This window comes from Callorhinus ursinus, unplaced genomic scaffold (genome assembly GCF_003265705.2).
Source record: "Callorhinus ursinus isolate GAN/ISIS: 27379988/994484 unplaced genomic scaffold, GSC_fseal_2.0 scaffold7, whole genome shotgun sequence".
Classification (NCBI taxonomy): domain Eukaryota; kingdom Metazoa; phylum Chordata; class Mammalia; order Carnivora; family Otariidae; genus Callorhinus; species Callorhinus ursinus.
In genome coordinates, this window is record NW_027397069.1 from 4,026,173 (window position 1) to 4,051,641 (window position 25,469).

Genomic DNA, 25,469 nt, shown 5'->3' on the forward strand with positions numbered 1-25,469 from the left:
CCATTTTATTCGCAGATATATCCCAAACACCTAAAACAGTTTCTGGCTCAGAGTAGGTGCTCAACATCTATGAAATCATACAATTTGGAAGCTGGAAGGCAGGCAGGGAAGAAATGTGAGAATGTCCATTTTCCTCCCTTAAATGCTAGGGAGTTAACATTGCATAAAATTCAATATATGTTTTTAAATGCATTCAACATCTTATGCTTTCCATAATACTCTCTCAATATTTATCTGAAGCTATATCATTCCTTTATTTGATATTTTTCTGCTAAATTCTTACACAATAATTTTAACACATCTAATTTTTACCAGAGCATGCAGACGTGATGCCAATGTCGTCAGCTTGTCTCCTTATGCTGACAGAAAGACCTTTTCATTCCCTTCATTTATCTGCAAAGGGACACATTTGGACTGACGCTCACTTAATATTAACAAAATGTCCAATCATCTGGACTTTTTTTTTACTTCTGTCATCGAACCTTTTTGCATTAAGGAAAATTTTTGTAATAAATATTTATCAGTTGTAAAAATTATAAAGTGAAATTTACAAGATAAATTACTTACTTCCCTAATGAGTTAGCTCTACCCCAAATGTCCCAAAAGTAACTCATATTCAACATGTACCAAAATAAGAAAAGAAAAAAAAAAAAAAGGACTGGCCTTAATCCTTTTTACCCCAACTTGATATTTAAATTTATCTTTGACTCCTGTCTTAATAAGGCATCTAGTTATCAAGCTTTCCCTGTTTTTAATTTTAATTAGCATCTCAAATCCAATTCTGCTCCTCAATTCCATTGCCATGCTCAAATACCCTATGCAGGAGAAAATCCAAATTCCTCCACATATCACTCAAATTATCTTGAGAATCTGCCCTTGATCGCCTTTCCTACCTCAGTCCCCATCTCTCCCCAGCCTCGGCACTGGGCTTGCATTCTCAAAAGTCCAGACAACTTGCTCATTAGAGGCTCTCCTGCCTTTTGTTAATTTTGTTTTCTGCTCTCTTCATCTTTACTAAAGTTCCCTTCGAATAGCTCAACCTGTCTCAGAAGTGTGGAGGAAAACGAGGAAAGGCTGTCCGTTTTTGTTTGTTTGTTTTAGTTTTCCCTCGAGCTGGAAGTTTGAAAGGAGGTACAGTACACAGAGATGGTGAAGAGGCAGTGAACGTATGATCCTCGAAGGGGAACCAAAGGGATAAAATCTGAGCAAGGAAACACGACCAAAGGGCATATCCCACTGTTGCTTCATCTGCTTAATCAGCTGTCCTGCCACTTGGAGAGATCTCTTACCAGGATCCCACTGTTGCAGCTGGGGACGACATAGGTTTTATTAAAGAGATTATTACCCTGAACTTTGTTTTACGAAGTGCCATTGAACACGAGCCTTCTGACTTGATTGACATACAACAGGTGCACAGTGGTGGAGCCCTTGATCCCACTCGATGAATGGACAGGTAGTCTGGTCCTGGTCTATTCTCGCCAGGGTATTTTTGCCTCCAAGACGGTCAGTGGAGATTCCACTGTTCAGCGTTCAAGAAGGAATGGGAGAGAGGAGTGAGGGAGTTCATCTCAGCCAGAGGGAACTGTTCAACAGAATCACTCAAATCCCAAATGACTGTTGATCTAAATAGAGCCACAATAGGAAACAGAAAGCTTGTCTTTCACACGTGATCTTCAGGGCAAACACTTTGTTTGGAAAGCTATTAAACCTTTACTACTCCAATGTGATCCACAGACACCAAATGGAAGCCCGAGCAGTCGAACGGACCCACGACCTGCTGTGTCTCCACCCAGGAGGCCAGAAGCAGGAATCTGCTGCCGGTTTCTTAAAGATGGTCTGTACCTGAGCTCAGAGCATGGAGAAAATGAGCAGAAAAGATTGAGGAGGATGACAGTGGAAATCAAGCCCTAGCCTCTGATAGTGCACTCAGGTGGGCATCTGTTCCCTGATTCTGTGTTGTAATTAAAAAGAATGATTTTTACATATTTAGATATTTTCCATTTATCCTGGTCTGATGCCTGAATTTGAATGCAGCTGAAGTTAAGGGTACTAATTATTTGTGAATCACTCCAATACTCGAATATGAGGCCTCTCGAGCCTAATGTGCAAATTTATGTAAAAACAATGTGAAAATTAGAAATGCATTGGCACATTTTTTTTAACCAGAACTGTAGCATTCTGTCTAGTCAAACAGACTGCTCATTTGCAAGTTGTCTATATGCAAAGCGTTCTGCCCCTGGGAGCCTCAAATCTCCTTAGCAAGTCGTCTGAAATTTGAGAACAGCTTTGTTCTGAACCCACCTTCTAGTCTCTTCACTTTCTCTCCTCTGCTTCCAGCAGTGTGGACAAAAGGCTAAGTACAGATTTCACCTGGCAGCCAGCAGCAAGTGGGGCCCAGAACAGGAAGCCCACCCTGGGACCAAGCCAAATCACCGGCCAGTCCGAAAGCCTCAAGTTTCCCCTTGCAGATCAGACCCAGTGAAAGAGGTTGTTTGTGGGTAGGTCCTAGGCCAGCTCTCCGACTTTCTCAGGTCATGGTTGAGGTTAAAGCAGGGCAGGTGCTTTGAAACTCCATCACCATTGCAGTTGCACGCGGCCTCGCCCGGGCTTCGCGGGAAGAGCCCAAGCTGAGAGGTGCCACGGTGCAGCGGAGGGGGGGGTGTTCGGCTCCTCTGCCCTCAGCTGCCTGGCACCGGAGCCAAGAAGTGGGCCAGAGGTCAGTCCCAGAAGATGCTTGCAGGGGGCGGGCAGGGCAGGGCCAAGTCACTCCACGTGTGGGAGTGGCAGGGGAGCCCTTATGGGAATTACCTAGCTAATCATTTAGCTGTGGGAGCAGAAAGGGTAGTGACAGAGATGGGAGGATTTCCCAGGAACTAGCATGCAGCCAGGCAGAGCGAATGGCAACCCACCCATGCCAGCCATGAAGCATGACCCCGAAGAGGGGCACTCCTGGAATAGGAGCTGCACCAACAATGAAGGTGAATCACTGTCACCCCTTAGGGACATTGCACAATGTTTTCCCAGCAGCACAATCCCAGACTAAAGGGAGAGCATCGCTAGGCCCCCAGCGGGGGGAGGGGGGAGGAGCGGGGGAGGGGGGGACATCTGACATAATTGACTCCTCTACTTGGTGTCCACAGCCCATGTTTACTCAAGGTACGGAAAAGGTAATTCCCCATATTGAGTTGCTCTGTAAATGCTGCTCTCAGTTGTAACCAGGAAGCTCAATTTCCACCAGCTTCGGTGCCATGGTCGTCATCCTGACATTGGTATTCTATGGCCTCGATACAGTGTGGTCCCCTGGATCGGCACCGTCCCTCTGAGCTTATCGGAAATGCAAACATCCTAGGGCCCACCCTAGACTTCCAGAATCAGAATCTGCACTGTAACAAGATCCCTGGAGGATTCGTGTGTTTTGAGAAGTTCTGTTCTAAGGTACTTCTAATTTTCACCAAGCCAGACTGAGTTTCGCGGGGTCCAGTTATCAGCTGGGTAACTTTGACTAAAGCACTTCATTTCCTTGACCCTCAAGTCCTCATGTGTAAAATGGGCATGCTCATCCTACTTAATTTAACATGATTAAAGTAAACAACAAATTAGAATGTCCTATAAACTGAGAGTCCTGATCGAAATACTCAATTTTATTCTTATGCCGCATCTTAACTCAATAATTGGATTATAAGCTCCTGAGAACAGGAACAATCTCTCCTCTACCTTTTTTTTTTTAATCTTCCTTACACACCGAGTACAGTTTTCCGCCTATAATGAGGTTGACTATTTGACATTTACAAAAATCAACCTCCCTTGGAACCTCCAACCACCAACCCCCACCACAAAAAAAAAAAAAAAAAAAAAAATCTGATTTCAATTCCTGACTCCAAGCACAAAGAGCTCCTGTCACTCTGACCTAATCCTCTGAGGTTCATCCCTCTAAATAATTGTATTGTCTCTATCTAAAACAGCACTTTGTTACCATGGTGACACACACATAATCGCTTGTATAATTGAGGGTGGCTCTACTAGTCAGGCCCCTTCCCACCAGACAACATAGAAAACATTCTACCCTCCTGCATGTTACTCTCCCATAGGTTTGCAACAAGGCCCTACATGTTTCTCAAACTTACATATACTTCATGAACACTATAGACCAATAGGAGCAGACCGATCATTACGGTAGGAAGATGATTTGGGGGAGGAAATTGGAGGTCTGGGTTCCAGTTCAGAGCCTGACACTATTTTGCAATTTAACTTGGCAGAGGACACTCGACTTTTCAGGACCCAAGCCCTCCCTATTTAAACAGAGGTGAGGGAACAGCGTGCTGGCTTAACCCTCCAATGTTCTGTCATTTTCTGAGTTGTTTCTAAGTGTCACTTAACTGACATTACTTAACAAACCTTCCCAGCATTAAACATTAACACAGCTCTTTTTCTATGGTGCGGTTCATTATCATGCCAATAAATGATTAATTATAATTCTCTGACCGGACCAATAATTTGGCAGGACTTGTATGATTCATAACTTGTACTGTGTTGTAATGTTACCTCTGAAAACTGACTTACTAGCATTTATTGTGTTTTATTGCCTCTCCCAGGTGGCTTTTGAAAGAGAAAACCAAGTGACACATGTTTAAGAAGGGTTTAAAAGTTGGCTGTGGTTGGATTAGGCATTATTAATCTCGTGAGGAGCAGAAGACTGGTACTTCTGTGGACGTCTGTGGCCATCTGAGCAGCAAATCCAGCAATGAATAATTCAACGGGCTGTTCAGCTAATGCAACAGTGTGTAATGGTACATCCTGTGTGGTAACTAAGAAAAATTTCAATGAGATTCTCAGTGTGGTACTGAGTACTGTCCTGACCATCCTCTTGGCTATGGTGATGTTCTCCATGGGATGCAATGTGGAAATCAAGAAATTCCTAGGACACATAAAGCGGCCGTGGGGCATATGCATTGGCTTCCTCTGTCAGTTTGGAATCATGCCCCTCACAGGATTCATCCTGTCAGTGGCCTTTGACATCCTCCCTGTCCAAGCCGTGGTGGTACTCATCATGGGATGCTGCCCCGGAGGAACCGCCTCCAATATCTTGGCCTATTGGGTCGATGGCGACATGGACTTGAGGTAAGATATCTAAACCTCTGCATACTGCAATCACATTGAATTAATCTTTTTTTTAGAAGCCTATGTCACTGTGATATACATCTGATCTGCCACTGTCTAGGGTACAACTGAGGAATTAAACAGAAGAGAAGAAATGGATTCACTCGCCTTCCTGTACAACTGCTTAGCTACTGGAATTTGGGGGTTACACTTTGTATTTGTGCTTTTTAATCTCACTCAGCTAACAGAGAGTTGGATAACTGCTGTTTATCTTTGGGAAAAGATTCAGAGTTTTTCAAAAAAGAAATTCTTTCCGAGCCGCAAGTGTACCCGAGAAAGTTTTCCTTGTTGGTACCAGGAAAAAAAAAAAAAAAAAAAAAAGAACAAAACAAACCAACCTTTCTCTGTGGTGATGAGAAGCTCTGAGTGCAGTCATGAAATCAAATTGTTCATTAAACAGTAGAATCTGTGCTGAGACAATGGTCAACTCCACAAATATAGCCAGTTCTTTGAACAAGCTTTTTCCTGAACAAGCCTAAAGAAGAATTTGTACATTTGCTTCACTTCTACTGGCATCAAAAGGAAAAGAAAAAAAAAACCTACAGCAGCTTTTTAATCATGCTTACCTTACTATAAACAGAAAATGGTTTCTCTGCTTCCCACAGAGTAATCTAAATTGCAATGTTTGCCCAATTCATCCCATGCCAGTCTGAACTAGCACTGAGGAAAAAAAAATTGATGGAAATAAGACGAAGCATTAATGTGATGAGACTGAGAATTTTAATGCTTTGAGTTGAATAGAAAAATGTCTTTTTCCTTACCTGACAATTCCTCATTTCCTGGGAAAGGTATGCATTTCTGCAAAGCCTCCAGGTGTTAATGTAACGAGTGCTTATTAAATACTATACAGGAGGCAATCAGCTCTGTTAATCACCAGCTACTATACTCAGAAGAGAGAAGCTTAAGGTATAGAACGTAACCACCGCAAAATGTAAAACTGTATTCCATGTTGATCCGGTGCCTACTGAGCAATTGGGAGCCTGCCATCTCATCTCAGCTGGTGCTGATCCCCCTAAAGCTTTAGAAAAGCCATACAAACTATGTGTCTGCACTTCACATATTTTTCACTTAAGGAAATACCATATCCTCCTTGTAAGGGATTTTTTTCCCTAAGGAAGTCCTATAATGAACAAAGGATGGCAAGAGTTGTTCAGGTTTAGTTAATCTGTGAACCACCACATAGCAATAAGGTCTTTTTAGACTTCAACCTAGTTTGATCTGGACATAAGCGCTCAGAGGTGACAATTCTCAAAGCCAGCACCCACTACACCAAGGGGAGTGACCTGAATTGAATATGGGACTTTGACACCCGCTGAACAACTTTTATATAATATTTGTAACTTTCCAGCAAAATGGAAGTCTTCTACCTCAAGATGATGCCACACGTGTAATCATTTTGTAAGATGGGAAAAGTATGCGTGACGCTTATTTGGCCGTTGAAACAGATTTCTTCCTGCAGGCTAAAACTGTAGGGCCCTAATCTAAAAGCTGCAACTTACACTTTTCTGTGGTCTTAAGGAAATCTTATTTGTCTTGAAACAGATGACTATGTAATCCTATCCACCTCATAAACAATTCCTGTAAAAAATAAAAATATTAAAAAATAAGAACCAAAGTAGAATTTTGAAACCTTGGTAGAAAATATCCAGATGAATCAGTATATATGAATCGTTCAGCAAGTCAGAATTATCCCCGAATGGGATATATGGCATTGAAATTTTTAATTTTCGTTCTAGAAAGTGTGTACTCCACAGATCCCCCTTGTCTTGCAATAACAAAATAACACCAACGGCTCTCTGGTCCAGCAGTCACCTTGCTAGGATTCCACCTATCCAGAACTCAAACAAGACCCAGTAAAAGACTTTACACAGCACAAATAAATCCTGCTTAATCTCATAAATGTTCCTTACACAGGACCTTCTTGATCTCCTAAGCCTAGAGCTCTGTTGGGCTATTTCCCAGCACCGAGGATGACAATAAGAAGTGGGGGCAGGAAATGAGGCACCAGAGGGGCAGGCCTGTGTCTTACAGCAGCACATGGCCCAGAAAGCCTGGCCTCAAGAGAGAAGACCCAAAGTGCCTACAAAACAAAGAAGGCAACTCACCAGACCAGCAGCCTCTGCATCACTTAGTCTAGAGCCCAACAGCTCTATAAACACAGCCACCCAGAGGACATTGCTGTATTTTAGCAAGTAATAACCCCTATCACAATGGCTCATAATCATTGAAAGGAGTTGAATTAGGCCACTATGTAAGATGATGGCATTATGCATCGCATATGTTAAAGGAAAACTGTTCGAATTATTTCTTTAAAGCAAATTAAGAGATTATCACCTCAGCTATTGGGAAACGGTTTTCCAACCCTTTCTATTCTTCTGGAGTCAGTTCTGTCCTTCTAAGAACTTAACCTTCTCCACTTCCACTGGAACTCCAGAAATGGCAGCCAAGACATGATTGTTTATACCAACAGGTATCTGTACTGCTTACCAGTTGCTCGAACAGATAACCACACAATGCCAGCAAAACTACTCCATCTACATCAACTTTCCTGGATGTGGTTTCTGGGAGAAGAAACTAAATCACCCTCCCCCCGCCCCAGGGCCCCCTTTCCCCCCTCAGCCCCACCCCATCCCCCCTCACCTTTGTCTCCCCCTCTCCCCCTCACCCTACCATTTCTTCTGAACCTGGGAAGCCATTGCAGTTTGCAATCTCTAGTGAAAAACAACAACAACAACAAAGCAGACAGTTTTCCTTAACGAAATTATAGACCTTGCTCATTGAAATATAGCAGGTGATATTTCAGCTCCTTCTCAGATCACTCCAGCCTAGAAAACTGTTGCAGGAATCTGATTAGTGTACAGGTATTTTCACCTGGTCTAGCTGTGCTGTGGGTATCCTGTGCACAAAATGTTTCTGGGAGAAGTGAAGGTGACAACTGTGGCAGGACCCATAGTTCAGGGGACACAGAGAGGTCTGCCTCCTTCGTGTCTGCTGTATTCCCAGAGATCGCCCATTTTCAAACCTCCTTTCTTAGCAAAGACCTCAGCCACACCATGCAAGGACTTTTCCTTATTTTCCTTTCTTTGACTTCTTCTTTGGGGAATACTTGTTTATGCATCCTTCCCTCCACTTCCGCCAATTCCTTCACTACCATCTATTAGCTACAATCCCCTTAACTATTTTCTAGTGTTAATAGTTTCTGGATTTTCCTTCCACGTCCTTTGTTCTCTGGCTAAAGATTGTCGCAGTTTTCATCTTCCAGGTCCGTTTTCATGGTTATTTCAGTTGTTCAAGATCCCCAAATCTCTGGCTTATCACAGATTTGAAGCAATCTCTCCCATTTAAATCACATAAATGTCCAGCTCCTCTCTACTCTAAGAACTAACCTAACAGTATTTTTCTGTTTTTCCCTCTAAGTAACCAAGTTCTGTTTCTCTCATGTTGCATTTATTTTTATTTTATTTACTAGGTAGTATTGACTAGGCACTAGTAGGAGTCATACACAGGACCAGTATTCCACATACACTGGTGTATTTAACCCTCAAGATAATCCTCTTAAGGTCAGTACTATTATTTTCTGCCTTTGACAGATGATAAAATTCAGGCTCATAACCTTCACCAAAGTCACAAAGGCAGTGTATGTCAAAATCAGAATTCAGACCCAGACCTATCCACTTACCCCTATCCAGACTCTTAATCTCTGTTCAACATTGTTTCTATCACTTATCACACCCCCAATTTCTAGCACCACCTGTATACACTTTGTCCTGATCTTTCAAATTTGGTGTTTCACTTCTAATATGAATGTCTTTGCACTCCTCATCACTGATGTCACCAAATTCCTCAACATTTACTGAATTCTCATTTATTGTTTTTATTTCTAAAAAGAAAACAGTTATCCCTGGTGGTTAATAGAGCTAAAGCCAAAAATTGCAGACAAGAGAATTTTTTGCTTTTCTTACGTTTTTCCTCATTCCAATATAAACTCATGGTAGTATTTCTATTGTTGAATGTACACTATTGTTCTATGCTTCTTATAAAATTTCAGATTTCATTCATTTAAAATGTTTTTTCTCTTTTGCTAATCTATTCCCCTACATTACTCCCTAAAATTATTATCTGTGAATTGTTTTTCATCTCATTTTGAGTGGTTTGATATTACTCTCATATTAGTTCAAATGGCAACAACTTCCAGGCCACCTAGTCTCTTGTACTTCTGCAAAGCCTCACGGTCAAGGTGGCCCACTAAAGCTAGACCATTCCCTCCTACAACTGCTGACTTGTCCTTCCTCATGGTCTTCAAGAAACTACTCTTGCTAAACTCAAACCATGACACAACTTCATAAATTGCCTTAGCAATCATTCAAAACTGAAGTTTTCCCAAAGAAATTTGAGAGAAAAAACAAAGAGACAAGCAGACTTCTTCTAAACATTGTTCTCATAGTTTAAAACAAAAAACTCTTGGCCTTCTCTTTGCCGTATGATCCAGCTAGTGAACACTGCTCCCTTCATGCACCCCTCCTTCTGTCCTCTCCCCTCTGGAAAGTACCTCAGACATACTGAAATAAAAGTGATTTCATTATGGTGATAACTTTAAATCCATTCTAATTTATTTTTTAAATAAAAGATAAAAAAGAGAATGTCAAAGGAAGGGAGAGAGTTTACAAACTCCAGTATTTTAATTGTAAGTAGGACTATTTATGAAAAGTATTATTCTGGTTTTGGATTCTGCCTTAGCATCCCTTTTTTGTATCTAAATTAAGATAGACCTGCACAAAGATGGGTATGTGTCTGTGTCCATCCATCAGCCTAGATGCTGCTACCGCTGGAACGTCTTTTGTGGGACTTCCTAATCACGAATTACACCATGAAGCAAGCTCTACCCCTAGAAAGCCCAGGTGGATGAATCAACCTGCCCGTTTCCTTTCAGCATCAGCATGACGACATGCTCCACACTGCTTGCCCTAGGAATGATGCCGCTGTGCCTCTTTATCTATAAGTTAACCTGTCACCATAATAGATGGTACTTCTTGGAAATGTTTTACATACATCTCTAGCATTGGTTGTTATATTATTTCAGCTCCACTAAGACAAGTATTTTTTCCTAAAATCTTTAAACACATTTTAAGTGAAGTCATCCCCAGTTTAAAAAAAAAAAAATGGTTATTAGGGAAGTTTAGTCCCCTGATAAACATTACTGCCCTGACCCTTTTTTTCCCTGCCAAAACTGCACTTAGATTCATTAAAACAAAATTCTCACCTCTAGCTGTTTTCCTTAGCACTGTGTAGTGTGGGTTGTTGGTGTTTGTGGGGGGCAGCTGGAGGGGGTGGGGCACAGGTGATATAAATAATTTCACATTTTCCTTCAAGTCCACATATAATACCTTTAAGAAATTACTACTCTGATAGTCTCCAATGCTACAACTTTTGGAGGAAGACCTTTCAGAAAAATTTCTCCGGTTTCCTGATTCTGTATTATGCCAAACCCCGCCCCCCCACACACACACACACTATGGCTGGATGGCTAATACAGTAACTGACTTTTAATAAGAGCTTTGCATTATTCTAAGTACTGGACTCATTGGGTCATTAGTCCTCACAGCCTATGAGGTGGCAACAATTTTATCTTCATTTCACAGATACGGAAACTGGCAAAAGGAAGTCAAGTAAATTACCCAAAGAACGTAGTACTTATGTAATAAGTGGCCACACTTGCTTCCAATCCAGGCGGTATCTGACTTAAATGTCTGGCCCGAACATTTAACAGCTCAGTTGCCCAGGAGGAGAATGTGCCTTTGTGCACATGTCCTTTAACGGGACCAGGAAGACCCACTACCCAAAAACCTCTCTTCCGTCCACTGTCACACTGTTGAAAATAACACCATTCTGTATAATTTCTTCCACGTCAAAAGCCAAAGTTCACTTACCCAGCCGGGTCTGCTCACTAAAACACAGATGCTCTCAGGAGGAATAGTACCAAACCCTGGTTCTTCTGAACACACATTTGGTAAATTTCTTAGCGAAAATAGAATCCAGGCCTCCCCTGCTGGCTTGCATGTTTTCATTCATTTTTTAAGTCAGCTTCCTCTTTCTTTCTCAAGCCACAGACATTGGGGCAATAATCTGCCTTCAAAAAAGACACTGAGGCCCCCTCCCTTGGACATGTGTTCTCCCCCAAGGGCCCAGGAAGGCCCATCTCAGTACAGACAGATGCGGCATAGCCCCTAAAGTTTTGGCTGGTATAGATGTGTTTGCTCTTCTCTGATTGGAGGTCCACAGGGTGGCGTGTCCAAGCACCTTGTACCTTTTTAAATAATGAATTGAAACAGGCATTAACTATCTTCTCTGATCCTCGAGAACCCTTGGGGAGGGAGGAATGACCCAAGACAAAGTAGAAAAACAAACCCAGATCTCAGCATTTTGCCCAAGGCCAGGACCTGCACAAAGGTGGGCACGTGTCTGTGTCCATCCATCAGCCTAGATGCTGCTGCCGCTGGAACGTCTTTTGTGGGACTTCCTAATCACGAATTATACCATGAAGCAAGCTCTACCCCTAGAAAGCCCAGGTGGATGAATCAACCTGCCCGTTTCCTTTCAGCATCAGCATGACGACATGCTCCACGCTGCTTGCCCTAGGAATGATGCCGCTGTGCCTCTTTATCTATACCAAAATGTGGGTCGACTCTGGGACGATCATCATTCCCTTTGATAGCATAGGTAAGTAAGTCATCCCTCCGCTAGAGTTCTGAATATCCCCCTCCTATTCTCTGTTTATCTTCAGGCCAGGCTCAGACCCAGCTCATATTTACCTCTTGCGCCAGTCCAATTGGGATCTCATTACAAGTCATGCCTGCGTTTCAATGCAGGTTGGCAGAATCTAAATGCCAAACCTTGACCCCAAGGGAAAACTTGCTTTTCCTCCATTGAAATCAGCAGGAAGAGGGGCTGACTTAAAGGAAGCCAAGTTTGCTGGGGCACAAGAGACTCTGTCCTTTCCTCAGTCCACAGTACAATTAGTTCATGGGAACATGAGTTTGCTCCCAGACCCTCAGATGGAAGAAGTATTAAAAAAAAAAAAAAATTCCACTACTGATTTAAAATTAGGGCACCTAGTAAGCAATCATGAGTGTGGCACTGGGAAACTACCAGAGGAAACGTACTGTAGATAACACTCGATTGTGAGCCCCATCTTGATTCAGAAGGTGATTTACTTCCACAGTCTCTATACCGTGCCCTAGGAGTCAAGTCTGCAAGTCGGGACTCTATCTCCACTCATTTTGCTCCCAGATGTTCACCCCCACCCCAGAGGGGCTGTTTTTCTGTTTCTGGGACAACAGATGACAGCGGAAAATTAAGTTGTTTGTGTCACATGGGATCAAGGGTAAGATGAGACAGTTCCTGGCTTTCCCAAACCAGGCATTTCCCACAGGGCTGTAGTCATAAAAGATGAGAGACAGGTGAGATCGTACATATTACCAGGTATGTGGCATGCTGCATAGTCATTATTCAGCTGACAGGCTGCCTCAGGAGGTGTGGGTATCCACTGAAGGGAGCTTAGTGTAAGCGAAGCTAAGCGATGACTCAGAAGGATATTTGTAAAGGAATTCCTGTTGGCATGGGAAGCTGCATCTAAAATCCTTCCCATTTCTATGAAAGATTCTTTCTGTGATAAAAACAGGTTTGGGGTCTACACAACTAAATTTGAGCAAACTTTGAAAACACTAATCGGGGACGACCTGTATCGACACAAATACTCAATATGGGATTTCTCTGCACAAGGCCCTTCTAGTGATCTGGGGAACTCCTTCATACCAGATATAATCTCCTGCAAACAGGTTTTAGGGTGACCCTACAGAATCAATCACCTGCTATGCCTCAGGCTCCTTAACTCTCAGTCTGCTGCCTTGGAGAGCATCTTCCTTCAAGTCAAACAATGTAGACTGCTTGAGTTGTGTGCATTGTAGGTCTCTCAAAGAACCTGTTGAGTCAGGAGTTTAATTCTGTATTACTTATTGTTTTAAAAAATAATTTAAGCTATTGAAATATTCTCCTCTAGATATTCATTCCTGTCTGGAAAACTTTCCATGGCAATATCGAATAATTCGAACTATCGTATGAATGACTTATGGCACATCCTTTAATGTGAATAAGTTCTGAAAGGAAAAGAACATGAGAAAGAGTAGCACCTCAGTGGAGGTAAAGGTCATCAGAAAAGACGTCAGGGCAAAAAAGAAAGAAAATAGAAAAAAAGGGGGGATTAAAAACTTTTTAATGAGTTTGAAAAACAAAGATATTGACTCTGCTTATTCACTATTTTGCCCAGGCTTATTTTCCAACCTAACCTTCTTGCTATTGGTTTGTCTAGCCCTTTAAGAAAACAAACAACCTAATTACTTCACAAGTTGTTCTCACTACTTTTTAGATGGGGAAACTAAGGTCCAGGGTAACGGTTTAATTTGTCCCAGCTGAGCAGTGAGCCGGAAGTGCCCCCCGGGGCTACGCATGCTCTCTGTGGACAGGACTGCCAAGCCCGGGCTCCACACGATGCCCACCTGGCTCTGAAGGGGCAACACTCTCGCTGAGCCCTTCCCATGGGGGCATTTGGGTGGAGGCGGGCGGCCGCAGAGCTGGCGCCGCTGAACACAGCTGCAGCAGGTGGCCGTCCCTGCCCTGCCTCCGCCGTCTCTTGGAGGGTGTCTAGCACCATGAACTGTGCACCTACCTGCCTTATCACCTAATTCCCACGGCAGCAGCGTGAGCTAGACGTAATCTACCCACTTCACAAACGGGGAAACCAGAGAGCAGAGGGGCTGGACAGTTTGCACCGCCCCCACAGTCTGTAAGGTTCCACTCTGAGTTGATCATGGCTCCAAGACCACCCCGTGACTGCCCGCCTCTTGCTTTTATCCACCTTTCCTTCCTCCCATACGTGCTCTGTGAACTTGATTACGGCCAAGTTATGGTTCACATGGTGTAACTGCAAGCAGGTGCTTTCCGGTCTAACTGGACAGGCATTTGAGAAGGGGTGGGGGGCGGCGGGGGGGCGTTTACAGGCACTTAAGGAAGAGGGAAAACAGCCCTGAGAAGGAAAGAGAATCTTTACCTCACTAGGGAGTCAAGATGCACACCAACCCACCTCTCCAGGTGGGAGCCACACACTCTGAGCAGGAGGGAGGGGTAAAGAGTGTCTTTTCCAGTCAAGTTCTAGTCCTGGAAAAACTGTCCCTGGCTTCATCTGGTCAGGAGAGGAAACACAATTTGGGCAGGTGGTCCTGCTTGCATGCTTATCCTGTAGCCTTGGGCTGCGCGGAGGAGATGAAGACTCTTAGCATGAGGGGCCCGACCATGGTGGGGGGGTTAGGGAGGTCGCTCCTTTCATAGAGCCAACACATTAAAAACATATAGTACCCGGGCACCTGGGTGGCTCAGTTGGTTAAGCGTCTGCCTTCGGCTCAGGTCATGATCCCGGCATCCTGGGATCGAGTCCCGCATCGGGCTCCCTGCTCCTTGGGGAGCCTGCTTCTCCCTCTGCCTCTCTCTCTCTCTCTCTCTCATGAATAAATAAAATCTTTAAAAAAATATATATATATAGTACCCAAGCCGAACCACACTGACATCCCAAGCACAGTATTTGCACCGATTTAAGCTACCACACTACAATCAATGCGTATCAAGATGGTTTTAATTTAAGGCCTACAAACTTCACAAAATTTAGGGAATAGTCTGGACACCCTGGGGAGGAAGGCTCCTCCCATAGTAGCAGGATGTAAGGGTACCCAAAGGGGATTTTTCTAGGGGGTCTCACCAGCACGTCCATCAACGACTCTTCCATAGGCGCTGCTCCTCCATTTTCTCCCCATTCTGTCCTCCCATACTTTGTTTTTTTCCTGCTGTAGATATTCCTGGCCATGACTTAATCCCTTCGAGTAATTTCTGGGAAAAAGTAACTGCTGACCTTTATATTGCCAGGAGGACCAGAAGTAATTATGTTTTCATCACTGTTGTGTTCATTTTAAATTCATATTTACAGCCCTGAAATCTAGAATCCATTTTCCAGTCTTCATTGAATCTACTCCAACGCTAAGCAAAAAACACTCTTTCATTATTCAGTTCCACTTTCTCCTACTGCTTTAAAAGGATATTTGAAAAAGAAACAGCCCATCAGAAGTTCAAAGTTGTTGGTACTATATTATATATAAGCAGTGATTGGACCAATGAGTGTTAAGTAACATGGAGAAACAAACCACCTGTCATGGGAACAGCAGTAAATTTAACACAGGGAAATTGAAGTATGACTCTTTTATCTGGCTGGGTGAGCACGTTCTTGCAAAGAATTATAATTACTTGAGAAGTCGCCAAATATATTTATTATCTCACAGAAAATTTAAAGCACGCTTTTTCAACCTCTTCTCTCACCTCTCTGCTCTAGATTTGAATAACCAAGCTCGGTCTGAGCCAGAAGTCATTAGCCCATGGAATGCCTGGAGAATTTTGAACTTTTTGTTTTATTTCTACTACTAGGAAGTAACAGGGAGATGTAAAATATCTGTGTGTACCCCCACAAACATAAACATACACACAAACTTTAAAAAGGTATTTTTACTAGGATATAAAGATCCAAAGACCAAAGCAGCCCAGATTCTGACAAATTGAAACTAAAAAGTGTCAGTATAAAGAACGCTAAAAAGGATTTATATCATCCGTATTAGCAATGCTCTGCCAGTAATACGAAATTATTTACTGGAGTGGGTAAAGATGGAGAGTTTTGTTGTTTTGCTTGAGTCTGTTTTGTGTATTCGAGAAGGGAGACTGATGAAGCTTTTATCGAGCTGCTTACTCTCTTGTTTTCCTCTCTCCTGTGCTCTGTGTTCTGCTGATGAAATGCCTCTTCTGTCATATTTAGGTACATCTTTGGTCGCTCTTGTTGTTCCTATTTCCGTTGGAATGTTTGTTAATCACAAATGGCCCCAAAAAGCCAAGATCATACTTAAGGTAAGTGTCCCATGCCATAGGTTGCAAAGTCAAATGCTCCACAGTGTGAATCCAATAATAGGTCTATTCCAGCTACTAAATTGGTTTTCTCATTATATTATAAACCTCCATCTAGGGGGACTTGATGTTGTTAGATATGCTGTCCATTCTTCTAGAACACCCGTCCCGGTCCCATCTACAGGGCAGAATTCTACGCCCACTTAGAGACACCCAACTCAAACACTGCCTCCTGCTTTTACTCTACCCTGTACCTCCACAGCACTTGGCTCTGATCTCTGTTCTGTGGGTCTGTATTATGAAATAGACCTAGAGAGCTGTTTTTGAAAATAGATCATGTGTTCCTTATCTCTGAATCCATATAGCCAGTTCAGCACCTGGCAACTGGTAGATATTAGTACCCATTAGTAATTGGTAATCATTCATTCCCCTTCGCCAACTGTATTCTAGCGAGGTGAGATGGATATGGATAAAAGTAGTATAGAAAGACACAGAGGATATAAATATCCAGACATTAATACAGATAAAGATATAGATAGATATAGATGTAGACATACATATATCCCACTGATCAGGACACAAAATAAGCCAGCCAGTGTTCTTTGTTCCTCTGGACCAAAAAAAAAAAAAAAAAAAAAAAGAATCTCCATTTTTTTTAATGTGAAAAGGAGAAAACAGTAACAACAGTGTTTTGTTTGCATATGCTTTTTTAAATTTTGTAGAGTTTTATATCTTTTATATACCCTTTTCTCGCTATCATCATTATGAAAGGTGTCTAGGGCAAGATTTTATCCTCAGTTATAGATGAAGAAAGCAGGACTAACAGAAATTGTGTGACTCAAAAAAGAAAGGAGAGCAAGAAGAATTGGATCTGGAGGCCAGGTCTTCCAGTTCTTGCTGATTGGGGTTTTTTTCCTCTCCAACAAGGATAATTTGCAACCTAGAACATCTTCTTCAGGCTAATGGAGCGTGAACGTTAGAGGTCCTGCTATTTTCTTAAAAATGAGAACACAGGACAAGCACCAGAGTTTCTGGTGGGCTGACCACAGTCATCAGGAGAGGAAAACACAGCACGGTGCCTTCATGATCACAACTGTTGGGTCTGCTTCATTCTTCCTTCCAGATCGGATCCATCATGGGCGCAATCCTTATTGTGCTCATAGCTATCGTTGGAGGAATACTATACCAGAGTGCCTGGATCATCACTCCCGAACTGTGGATCATAGGAACGCTATTTCCTTTGGCTGGATACTCTCTAGGGTTTTTACTGGCCAGAATATCTGGTCAGCCCTGGCACAGGTATGGTGCTTTGCTAAATCAGACTGGGAATTTTCTTCCGTAATAGCTGTAGTATGCATTTGTTAGGGCTGCTGTAGGGAAGTACCCCAAACAGGGTGGTTTAAGCAACAGAAATCTATTGTCTTACAGTTCTGGAAATTAGAAGTCCAAAAATCGCATGCCAGCAGTATGGTTCCTTCTGAGGGATGTGAGGGGGAATCTGACCCAGACCTGTCTCCTTGGTTTGAAGATGGCTGTTTTCACATTGTCTTTTTTCTATGTGTGTCTCTGTGTCCAAATTTCCCCTTATGATAAGGACACCAGTCATACTGGATTAGGGCCTACCCTAATCACTTTACCTTAATTAAGTATATTTGCGATGACCCTATTTCCAAATAAGGTCACACATTCCGAGGTCCTGGGCATTAGGACTTTAGCATGTGCATTTGGGAGGACACAATTCAACCCATAACAACTATAAATACTGATAACAAATTCAAAATCTTTCACCTATAATAACATTCACCCCATTTCTGAATGTCATTATATAGACTCATTCATTCCTAAATTATACAAGCCCCCCAGAAAGAAAATACTGACCACCTCTCTGTTGCTCAAATGCTTGGGGACCATTCCCCACACAATGCAGATTGAGCCCTTCCAATGTCTCCCATTCTTATTCTCTAAGCAGAATAACTTCAGCAAGAGCACTTAGGCTGGCCTTGTCACACACAAGGCCTCCTCCAGCCAGCAGCAGGATGGACTCATCATCCCAAGGCACTGATCATAGAACTGGGGTTAGCATGTGTGAGTCTGAGGTTCTGAGTAGAAACTTTTCCTCTTCTACCAGCCCATGCGAATCCATGGGCAGAAAGAAAAGCAGGTGTCAGCACTGGAGTACGTATGAGGTTGGGAAAGAGGTGAGCAGCACCGGGTAGTGGGGAGTGTTATATGTCGTCAGGCCAACCTAGGACTACCACTTACTGATCTTGGGACCTCAGGACAGGTGTTCACTCTTCCTCTGACTTTTCTCATCTGTAGAATGGGGGCAATAACACCTACGTGGCAGATTTTTTATCAAGATTTAGTCGGAAAAACAAATCCAACTTAAAAATAAAGGAACTCTAACAAATACTTTGAGTGTTTTCTCAGCCCCTGCTCTGTGCTCTGCACTGTTACCAAGGGCATAATTGAAAAGAGTGAAATAAGCCCACTTTGAATTTATGGAACACTAACATAAATGATCCTGCTCTTTTCCTATCTGCATTTTTTATTTATAAATATCTGCTTTAAATGTATATGTATTATTCAATATGTAATTTCATTTATATTGAATATATTACTTATTAATAAAGATGACATAATATAAATAAATATTGTCTTTATATATAAGGATATATACATATACACACATATATACATATATATACACATATATAAAGATATACATGAGCATATAATATATATATAGACACACCCATATAGATCTATTCTGCTCAGGGGCCAAATAAGCTAGTCGGTGTTCTTTGTTTCTCTGGACAAAAAAAAATGTTATAATCTCTAAATTTTTTTAATGAGAAAACAGTAACAACAGTGGTTTTGTTTGCATATGCTTTTTAACTTTTGTAGAGTTTTATATCCCTTTTCTCATTATCATAACAATCATAAAAGGTGACTAGGGCGGGCGCCTGGGTGGCTTAGTCGGTTAAGCATCCCACTCTCAATTTCGGTTCAGGTCATGATCTCAGGGTCCTGGGATCGAGCCCACGTCGGGCTCCCTGCTCTGCGGGGAGTCTGCTTGTCTCCGTCTCCCTCTGCCCCTCTCCCACCCACTCTTGCTCTCTCTGTCTCTCTAATGGAAATATATATCTTTAAAAAAAGAAGAAAAGGTAACTAGGGCAAGATTTTATCTATGTATATAGAGAGAATACTTATGTAGTATATAATAATACATACTAAGAAGTTATATATCTATGTAGTTTAAGTAAAAGTACATGTTGAATAAATGTATACATTAAAAGCAGATATAAATATATACACATATATGTGCTTGCTCTCATTATATCCACTTTTTTTTTTGAGAGAGAGAGAGAAAGAGAGAGCTCATGTGCACATGCATGAAGTGAGAAGAGGCGGGAGGAGCAGAGGGAGAGGGAGAGAGAGAATCTTCAGCAGACTCCACAACCAGCACGGAGCCCAACGGGGCTCGATCTCATGACCCTGCGATCATGACCTGAGCCAAAATCAAGAGTCAGATGCTTAACCGACTGAGCCACCCAGGCGCTCCCACATTACATCTGCTTCCAATGTTATACAATAACAAAGCAAAAAATACTGACAATAAAAGCATAAATCATCTTAACATGTCTCGTAGGTGCCGGACAGTTGCTTTGGAAACGGGGATGCAGAACACTCAGCTGTGCTCCACCATCGTGCAGCTCTCCTTCACCCAGGAGGAGCTCAACCTTGTGTTTACCTTCCCGCTCATCTACAGCATCTTCCAGCTTGCCTTTGCAGCAATATTCCTAGGAAGTAAGGAACAATGCTAATCACATGTCGCTGATAATGTTCCTCTTTGAGAAATCCTCGAGTTGCTAAGATGGCATTTTTTTTTTAAATAACCTTTTTGTGGTGGTGAATTATATAAGTTAAATTAGATTCCCTTTTTCTGACAGTAAAATAAATGGGTGGAAAAAGCCACCTATAATGTTATTATGACTTCCCAACTGCTGATGAGAAGATTGCAATTTTATCAGAAGGTTCTAGTAAAGATTATTTATTTTTAGATATTTTATATATTTACATATATTTTATATTTATGTATTTTATATATTTATTATTTTTAAATAAAAAGTAATAGAAGTCGATTCTCTCCACCAACTTTCTTTTTCTCAGTAATTAGGCATATTAACCTGTTAGGACCATTTTATTGTGTGCTTTTCTACATGCTTCCAGGAACCCCAAACTGGTCATTTTTTCCAGATCATCATCTTGATATGCTTTGTAAATATAGGATATTTATCCAAAACAGTGGTATACAAGGGATATTTATCAGGCTAAGTTACACTGGAAGAGACAGATATATGTGCATGTGCATGTGTGCATATACTAACATCCATACAATCGAAACAGTTAAAGCAAACACGTTCCTTATTTCAAGTCCTAGGGATAGCTAACCTGATTTTTAATTTTCCTCTACTGTAGCATACAGCTCTGATCCTCAGCCCCTGCCACCTGCTGGCCTTCACCTAGTTAAAGCTTTCCTTACATTTTGTTCTCCAAGGACTGATATGCTTAACCTCTATTTTTAAACTCTATTTTTTTTTCTAAATAAAGACTGATGTCTTAAGCTCATTGATTTTTAAGGGAGGTTATATAGCGAAGGTGAAAGACACAAATAATGGGAATGGTAAGTTAGAGAATGCCCGGCGGTCCAGTGTTATTTGGGTTTGGTTTTACTTTTGTACTTCGCTCCAGTAGGTATTGCACTTGCCTGTGGGCACTAATCCTTACTGTCTGGAACGCTATTGTCAAAACAAAGTTTTCCTTCTTGTATAAGACTCTCTGGATCTGTTCGAAACTTTCCACTGATTTATCACTCACACAGGAGACGGGGGTCCATGGCCTAATTACCTTTTGTCGTGTATGATAGACATACACCCAATTTGGTACACTTGGAGATTTTTCCAAATAATTAGCCAGTGATGTCTACTAGAAAGCCAGAGAAAGCAGACTGGTTGATAGAACAATTAAGTGAATTTACTAGTTGAATAACTAACTCAAAAGGGACTCATAGATAAGCTGAAGGAATGATGGGAAGGCAGGTACTGGTATTGGTCTTATGCTTTCCCACATTTTTATCAGCAAGAATAAAGATGAGGAAGTCATCCTTATTAATTACATGCAATGCCTGGAAACATATTTTGGTAAAAGGATTGGAAGTCTAAATAATTTGGAACATGGAAAGAAGGACTGGGAAGGGACAGAGGGAGGAAGAGAGGAAGGAAGGAAGGGAGGAAGGGAGGGAGGGAGGAAGGAAGGGAGGGAGGGAGGGAGGAAGGAAGGAAGGGAGGGAGGAAGGAAGGAAGGAAGGGAGGAAGGAAGGAAGGGAGGGAGGGAGGAAGGAAGGAGGGAAAGAAAAGAAGGAAAGAAGAGAATAAAAAATTTGATTAAATAAAATAAGTGGTGTGTGTTGAAGAAATCCCAGCTGAAAACAGTTTATAATAAAACTGTTGGGCTATTTTAATTAACCACAAGCTCAAGTCAATAGATTCAATAGCTCAGTGGCTTCAAAATTAATATGTTGCTAAAGGGACCAACAAAGAGACATGGATCATGACATATCAAGATCTCTGGAGCAGGCCACTGTCTCTCTCAGCTGCCTATCATGAGAGTTAACATTTCCTGAGCTGTAACTATTCTCCCAGGGCCATACTAGGCACCTTACTATTTTATTTCATTTAATGTTCACAATTCCCCTCTGAGATAGACAATATTACTATACCTATTTTAAGTGTGAAGTTCCAATAAATAATACTTTCTCTCCCTCTGTTGACTTTGGAACCAATTGAGAAGTAGAAGAAAAATCAGATATGTAGATAACAAAACAGGACTCTCATCACAGATAAAACTTACGTAGAAAATATGGCTCAAAATTGCGACCCCATGGGCTGATTCATCCCTCTCCACTGCCCCATACATGTACACATAGCACATACATACACACATACACTGCTCATCTCCCATTGCCAGAAAGTCTGCCCAGGTGGGCTGAGCTCACAAAGATGCTGAGAAATGGCTGCCGCCAGAGACTAGCAGCCTCTCAGAAGAGAGGAAGGCTGATCACACATCAGCCAGGTCTCCTGCTTTGTGGGAAGGAACGAGGTCAGGGAGAGACGAAGTGTTATTCCAGCCCAAGTCCCCCACAGAGAGCACTAGACCAAGGTCCTGGATACTATGCCTTAGCATATATCGTATTTACTGAGGACTTCAATGACTGGGACATGGTAGGTACAGATTAGGGGCCAGCTACTATTATTGGTGGGCACCCCCTGTGGGGCTGACGCCTGCCGCAGTCATGTGAGCAAGCACCCCTGCGGTTGTGTGCCCGGTCTTCCTGAAGTACAGCCATCCCTCTCACCATGGCTGGCTGTGAACTAAAGAACACCTTCTGCTTTCTCCAAGCAACCTGCAGCCTACAGAAAGTGCAAGCCGATTTTGAGCTGTAGATTGTAATCACTGTCCAAAGCAAGCTTGCAGCTAATTGTTATGAAAGTCCACTCATCTCCTGTGTATTGCTTTCTAGTGTATGTGGCATACAATAAGTGTTATGGAAAAAACAACGTGGAATTGCCAGAGAGCAAAGACAATGAAAGAGTCTCCGAGTCATCGCTCCATAAGGTGAATGAAGGATTTCAACCAGATGGAAGGTAGACACCAAGTGGACAAAAGAGAAGAATTCTAAAGTCCATGCTTCTGTGATAACAAGATTTGTTTGTTTTGATGGGATATTGGGCAGGAAAAAGTTAAAGTGAACATTTAAATTCCAATTGAATCCATACATTAGTTTTGGTACCAAGTGACTGGTGGTCCAAATCCTAATGTGACAAATATCTATACCTATATCTATATCTATCTATCTATATATATATATATATAGATATAGATATATATACTGTCTTTGTTATCCTGAACCGGATTCTTACTCAGAATCTCATAACCCAGAGATGAGCACCTGACTTTTTATATCTTAATATAGACGCAATGAATTATTATTATTATAAACTGATCAAGATTTTCTTCAGTATTTATGATTGTAAAAATATTGAAATGAACATCTTCCACTGACATATTAATTATTACTTTGAAAATGTTGCAACTTATTTATTTATATAACTTTGTAGTGTAACATGGACAAATATCTGACTTCTTGTATCTAAAAAAAAAAAAAAAAATCAGCCTTCTCCAGTGACAGTCCAAAAGCAAAAATAAGAGAAAAGAGTTACTAAATAGAATTCAATCACCAAACTAGAATCAGGCCCATAACTCATCAGTGACATTATACATTGGTTGCTTTGCCTCAGGAGTCCAATGACGCCACTAGATTTTTTAGGAAAAGCAGAATTCTTTCCTATGGCTTGAATTTGACAAAGAGCTCTTCAAGCCCTAGGGAGGGACTTTCTCAAGGTTTGCCTGCAGGAGGCAGGTCTATTCAGCTCATGGGAAGTCCCTACGGTAGGCATCATGGAGCAGGGAGGTGGGCAGGAGGCTCAAAGACTGCAGAAGGACTGGATAAAATATCCCTACTCTAGTGGGTGAATTCAGTTCCATGGGAGATGATGGGAAATGCAAAGAAAAGCACCAATAATAAAGGCCTCCTTGAAATTCATGATAAGAGTCAGTTAGATGTTATCAAAAAAAGAATGAAGTCAGGGAGCCATGAGGGAAGTGAGTATTAAACAGTATTTGAAGAAGAAGAGGACATGCCCAGGGCCCAGAAGTGGGAAGGGCATTGCCAAGTGAGCTCTCTGCATGCTGTGAGTAGGTGTCACAAGAGGCAGCAGGGAGGATTTGATCAATGGCAGCAGGGTTTAATGTCAAGGGGGAAACAAGTAGCCATGTGTTGGATCTAATTGAATTTCTTTCCCTTCATTCTGTGGCAATAACAGGGCACATTCTTAACTCAGATCATAGTGGTTTAGTTCTGTTTTCCATTTGGACATTTTCCCTGCCTCATAGATTTCCTTTCGAATGTTTGGGCTCCAAAGGGCCTTTTGCATTTGGATGATGTGAGTTCAGATCCTGCTGGTGTTTCTCAGCATTAAAAGAACATGAAGTTCAACTCTTAGCTTTCAACAGAGGGTGAGGGAATCTGCTTTAAAAATTGTAACATTTATGCCTTTTTATATGAGGGTCACATTTACAATTGAATAAAGCTCCTATATTTTTTTTCATCATTAGACAAATATCTTAAAAGGGACTAAAGATTTTTATGAAAGGCCAGTAGGGGAGAGGTGGTACAGATTTTCCATCAGGGAGTTTCAAAGAATACGCTTCCAATGGTGCAAAAGGAAGACTCTGGGTCTGTTAGGTACCTCCTATGCTTTCCTCATCAAACAGAAAACAGGCAGGTGTACTAAATTCACACTGTGAATTCAGATCATCATTTCAACATACCCAGAGTCAAGGGCCTGGATGCCAGCAGCTGAAGCAAGCAGGCTTTTCCTCCCTATGGGATCCAGATATGTGAGACAAAACTTGGCTTTCTTACATAGTATGGTATCTTGTGAGCTGTGGTTTTTTTTCTGTGCTAGAGGGAAGAAAAATAGCTGAGCTTCGTAAAATGACAGCTCTCTATTTTTAAATGAGTTTGAAAAGCCGATTAAATTATGTATTTTATTGCCTCTGTGAGTATCCTATTAAATGAATATTTTATTTTAAAGTCTTGAATAAATGAAAATAATTTTTGTAATGTTTGGTCTATTCGAGTTCTTGTGACAACTGTCAAGGTTTTTTCACTGTTCAGTTGTAGAGATATAAATAAGGTGGAGTTTCTCTAATATTAAATTGTTCTCTGAAAAGTGCCTGAAAGAAACTCTTAATTAAATACTCTAATAATTAGGTCTCCCACTGATACAGATTGAGGTGGTCCCCAAGCAAATCATACTGGGGGAACATTAATCAAAGACTTAAAAACAGTGTGACAATGACAACTGATTTAAAATAATAATAAAAGTATTACATGTACTTATAAATAAGACTACCATCACCTTTTATGAAAAATTTACATATCATAGAGTAACATATAAATATGAAAATGAATATATATGAACATATATATATTCACTATGAAAAAATATATATACACACACATATATATTTAGAGAGACACAGAGAAAGTGACTTCAATTATAGTACCAGTGCATTAAAATCTCACCAACAGGATTGAAGAAATTCTGGATATGAGCCCCATCTAAGACATCACTCTATTGTCCCTCTAGGAAACTTGACTCCATTCCAGCAGGTAACAATTTATCTTTCTTGGA

The 25,469-nt window shown here is 41.5% G+C and overlaps 1 protein-coding gene and 1 long non-coding RNA gene across 5 annotated transcripts in view; one reads left to right on the forward strand and one right to left on the reverse strand.

Annotated features, from left to right (window-relative positions):
- Positions 1 to 25,469, reverse strand: part of LOC141373092 (uncharacterized) — a 121,254-nt gene that overhangs the window by 52,862 nt on the left and 42,923 nt on the right. The gene's annotated exons all lie outside the window — the stretch shown is intronic.
- On the forward strand, positions 4,682 to 24,829 carry SLC10A2 (solute carrier family 10 member 2). The gene is made up of 6 exons (XM_025874489.2): positions 4,682 to 5,118; positions 11,756 to 11,874; positions 16,061 to 16,149; positions 17,270 to 17,445; positions 19,799 to 19,956; positions 22,730 to 24,829. The coding sequence occupies exons 1-6, from the start codon at positions 4,742 to 4,744 to the stop codon at positions 22,855 to 22,857; spliced, it is 1,047 nt and encodes a 348-aa protein (XP_025730274.1). The 5' UTR covers positions 4,682 to 4,741; the 3' UTR covers positions 22,858 to 24,829.

Coding starts and splice junctions, on each gene's coding strand:
- SLC10A2 (XM_025874489.2), top strand. CDS start 4,742: ATGAATAATTCAACGGGCTGTTCAGCTAATGCAACAGTGTGTAATGGT. Junction 11,875..16,060: donor CATTCCCTTTGATAGCATAG/GTAAGTAAGTCA, acceptor TGTCATATTTAG/GTACATCTTTGGTCGCTCTT. Junction 16,150..17,269: donor AAGCCAAGATCATACTTAAG/GTAAGTGTCCCA, acceptor TCTTCCTTCCAG/ATCGGATCCATCATGGGCGC.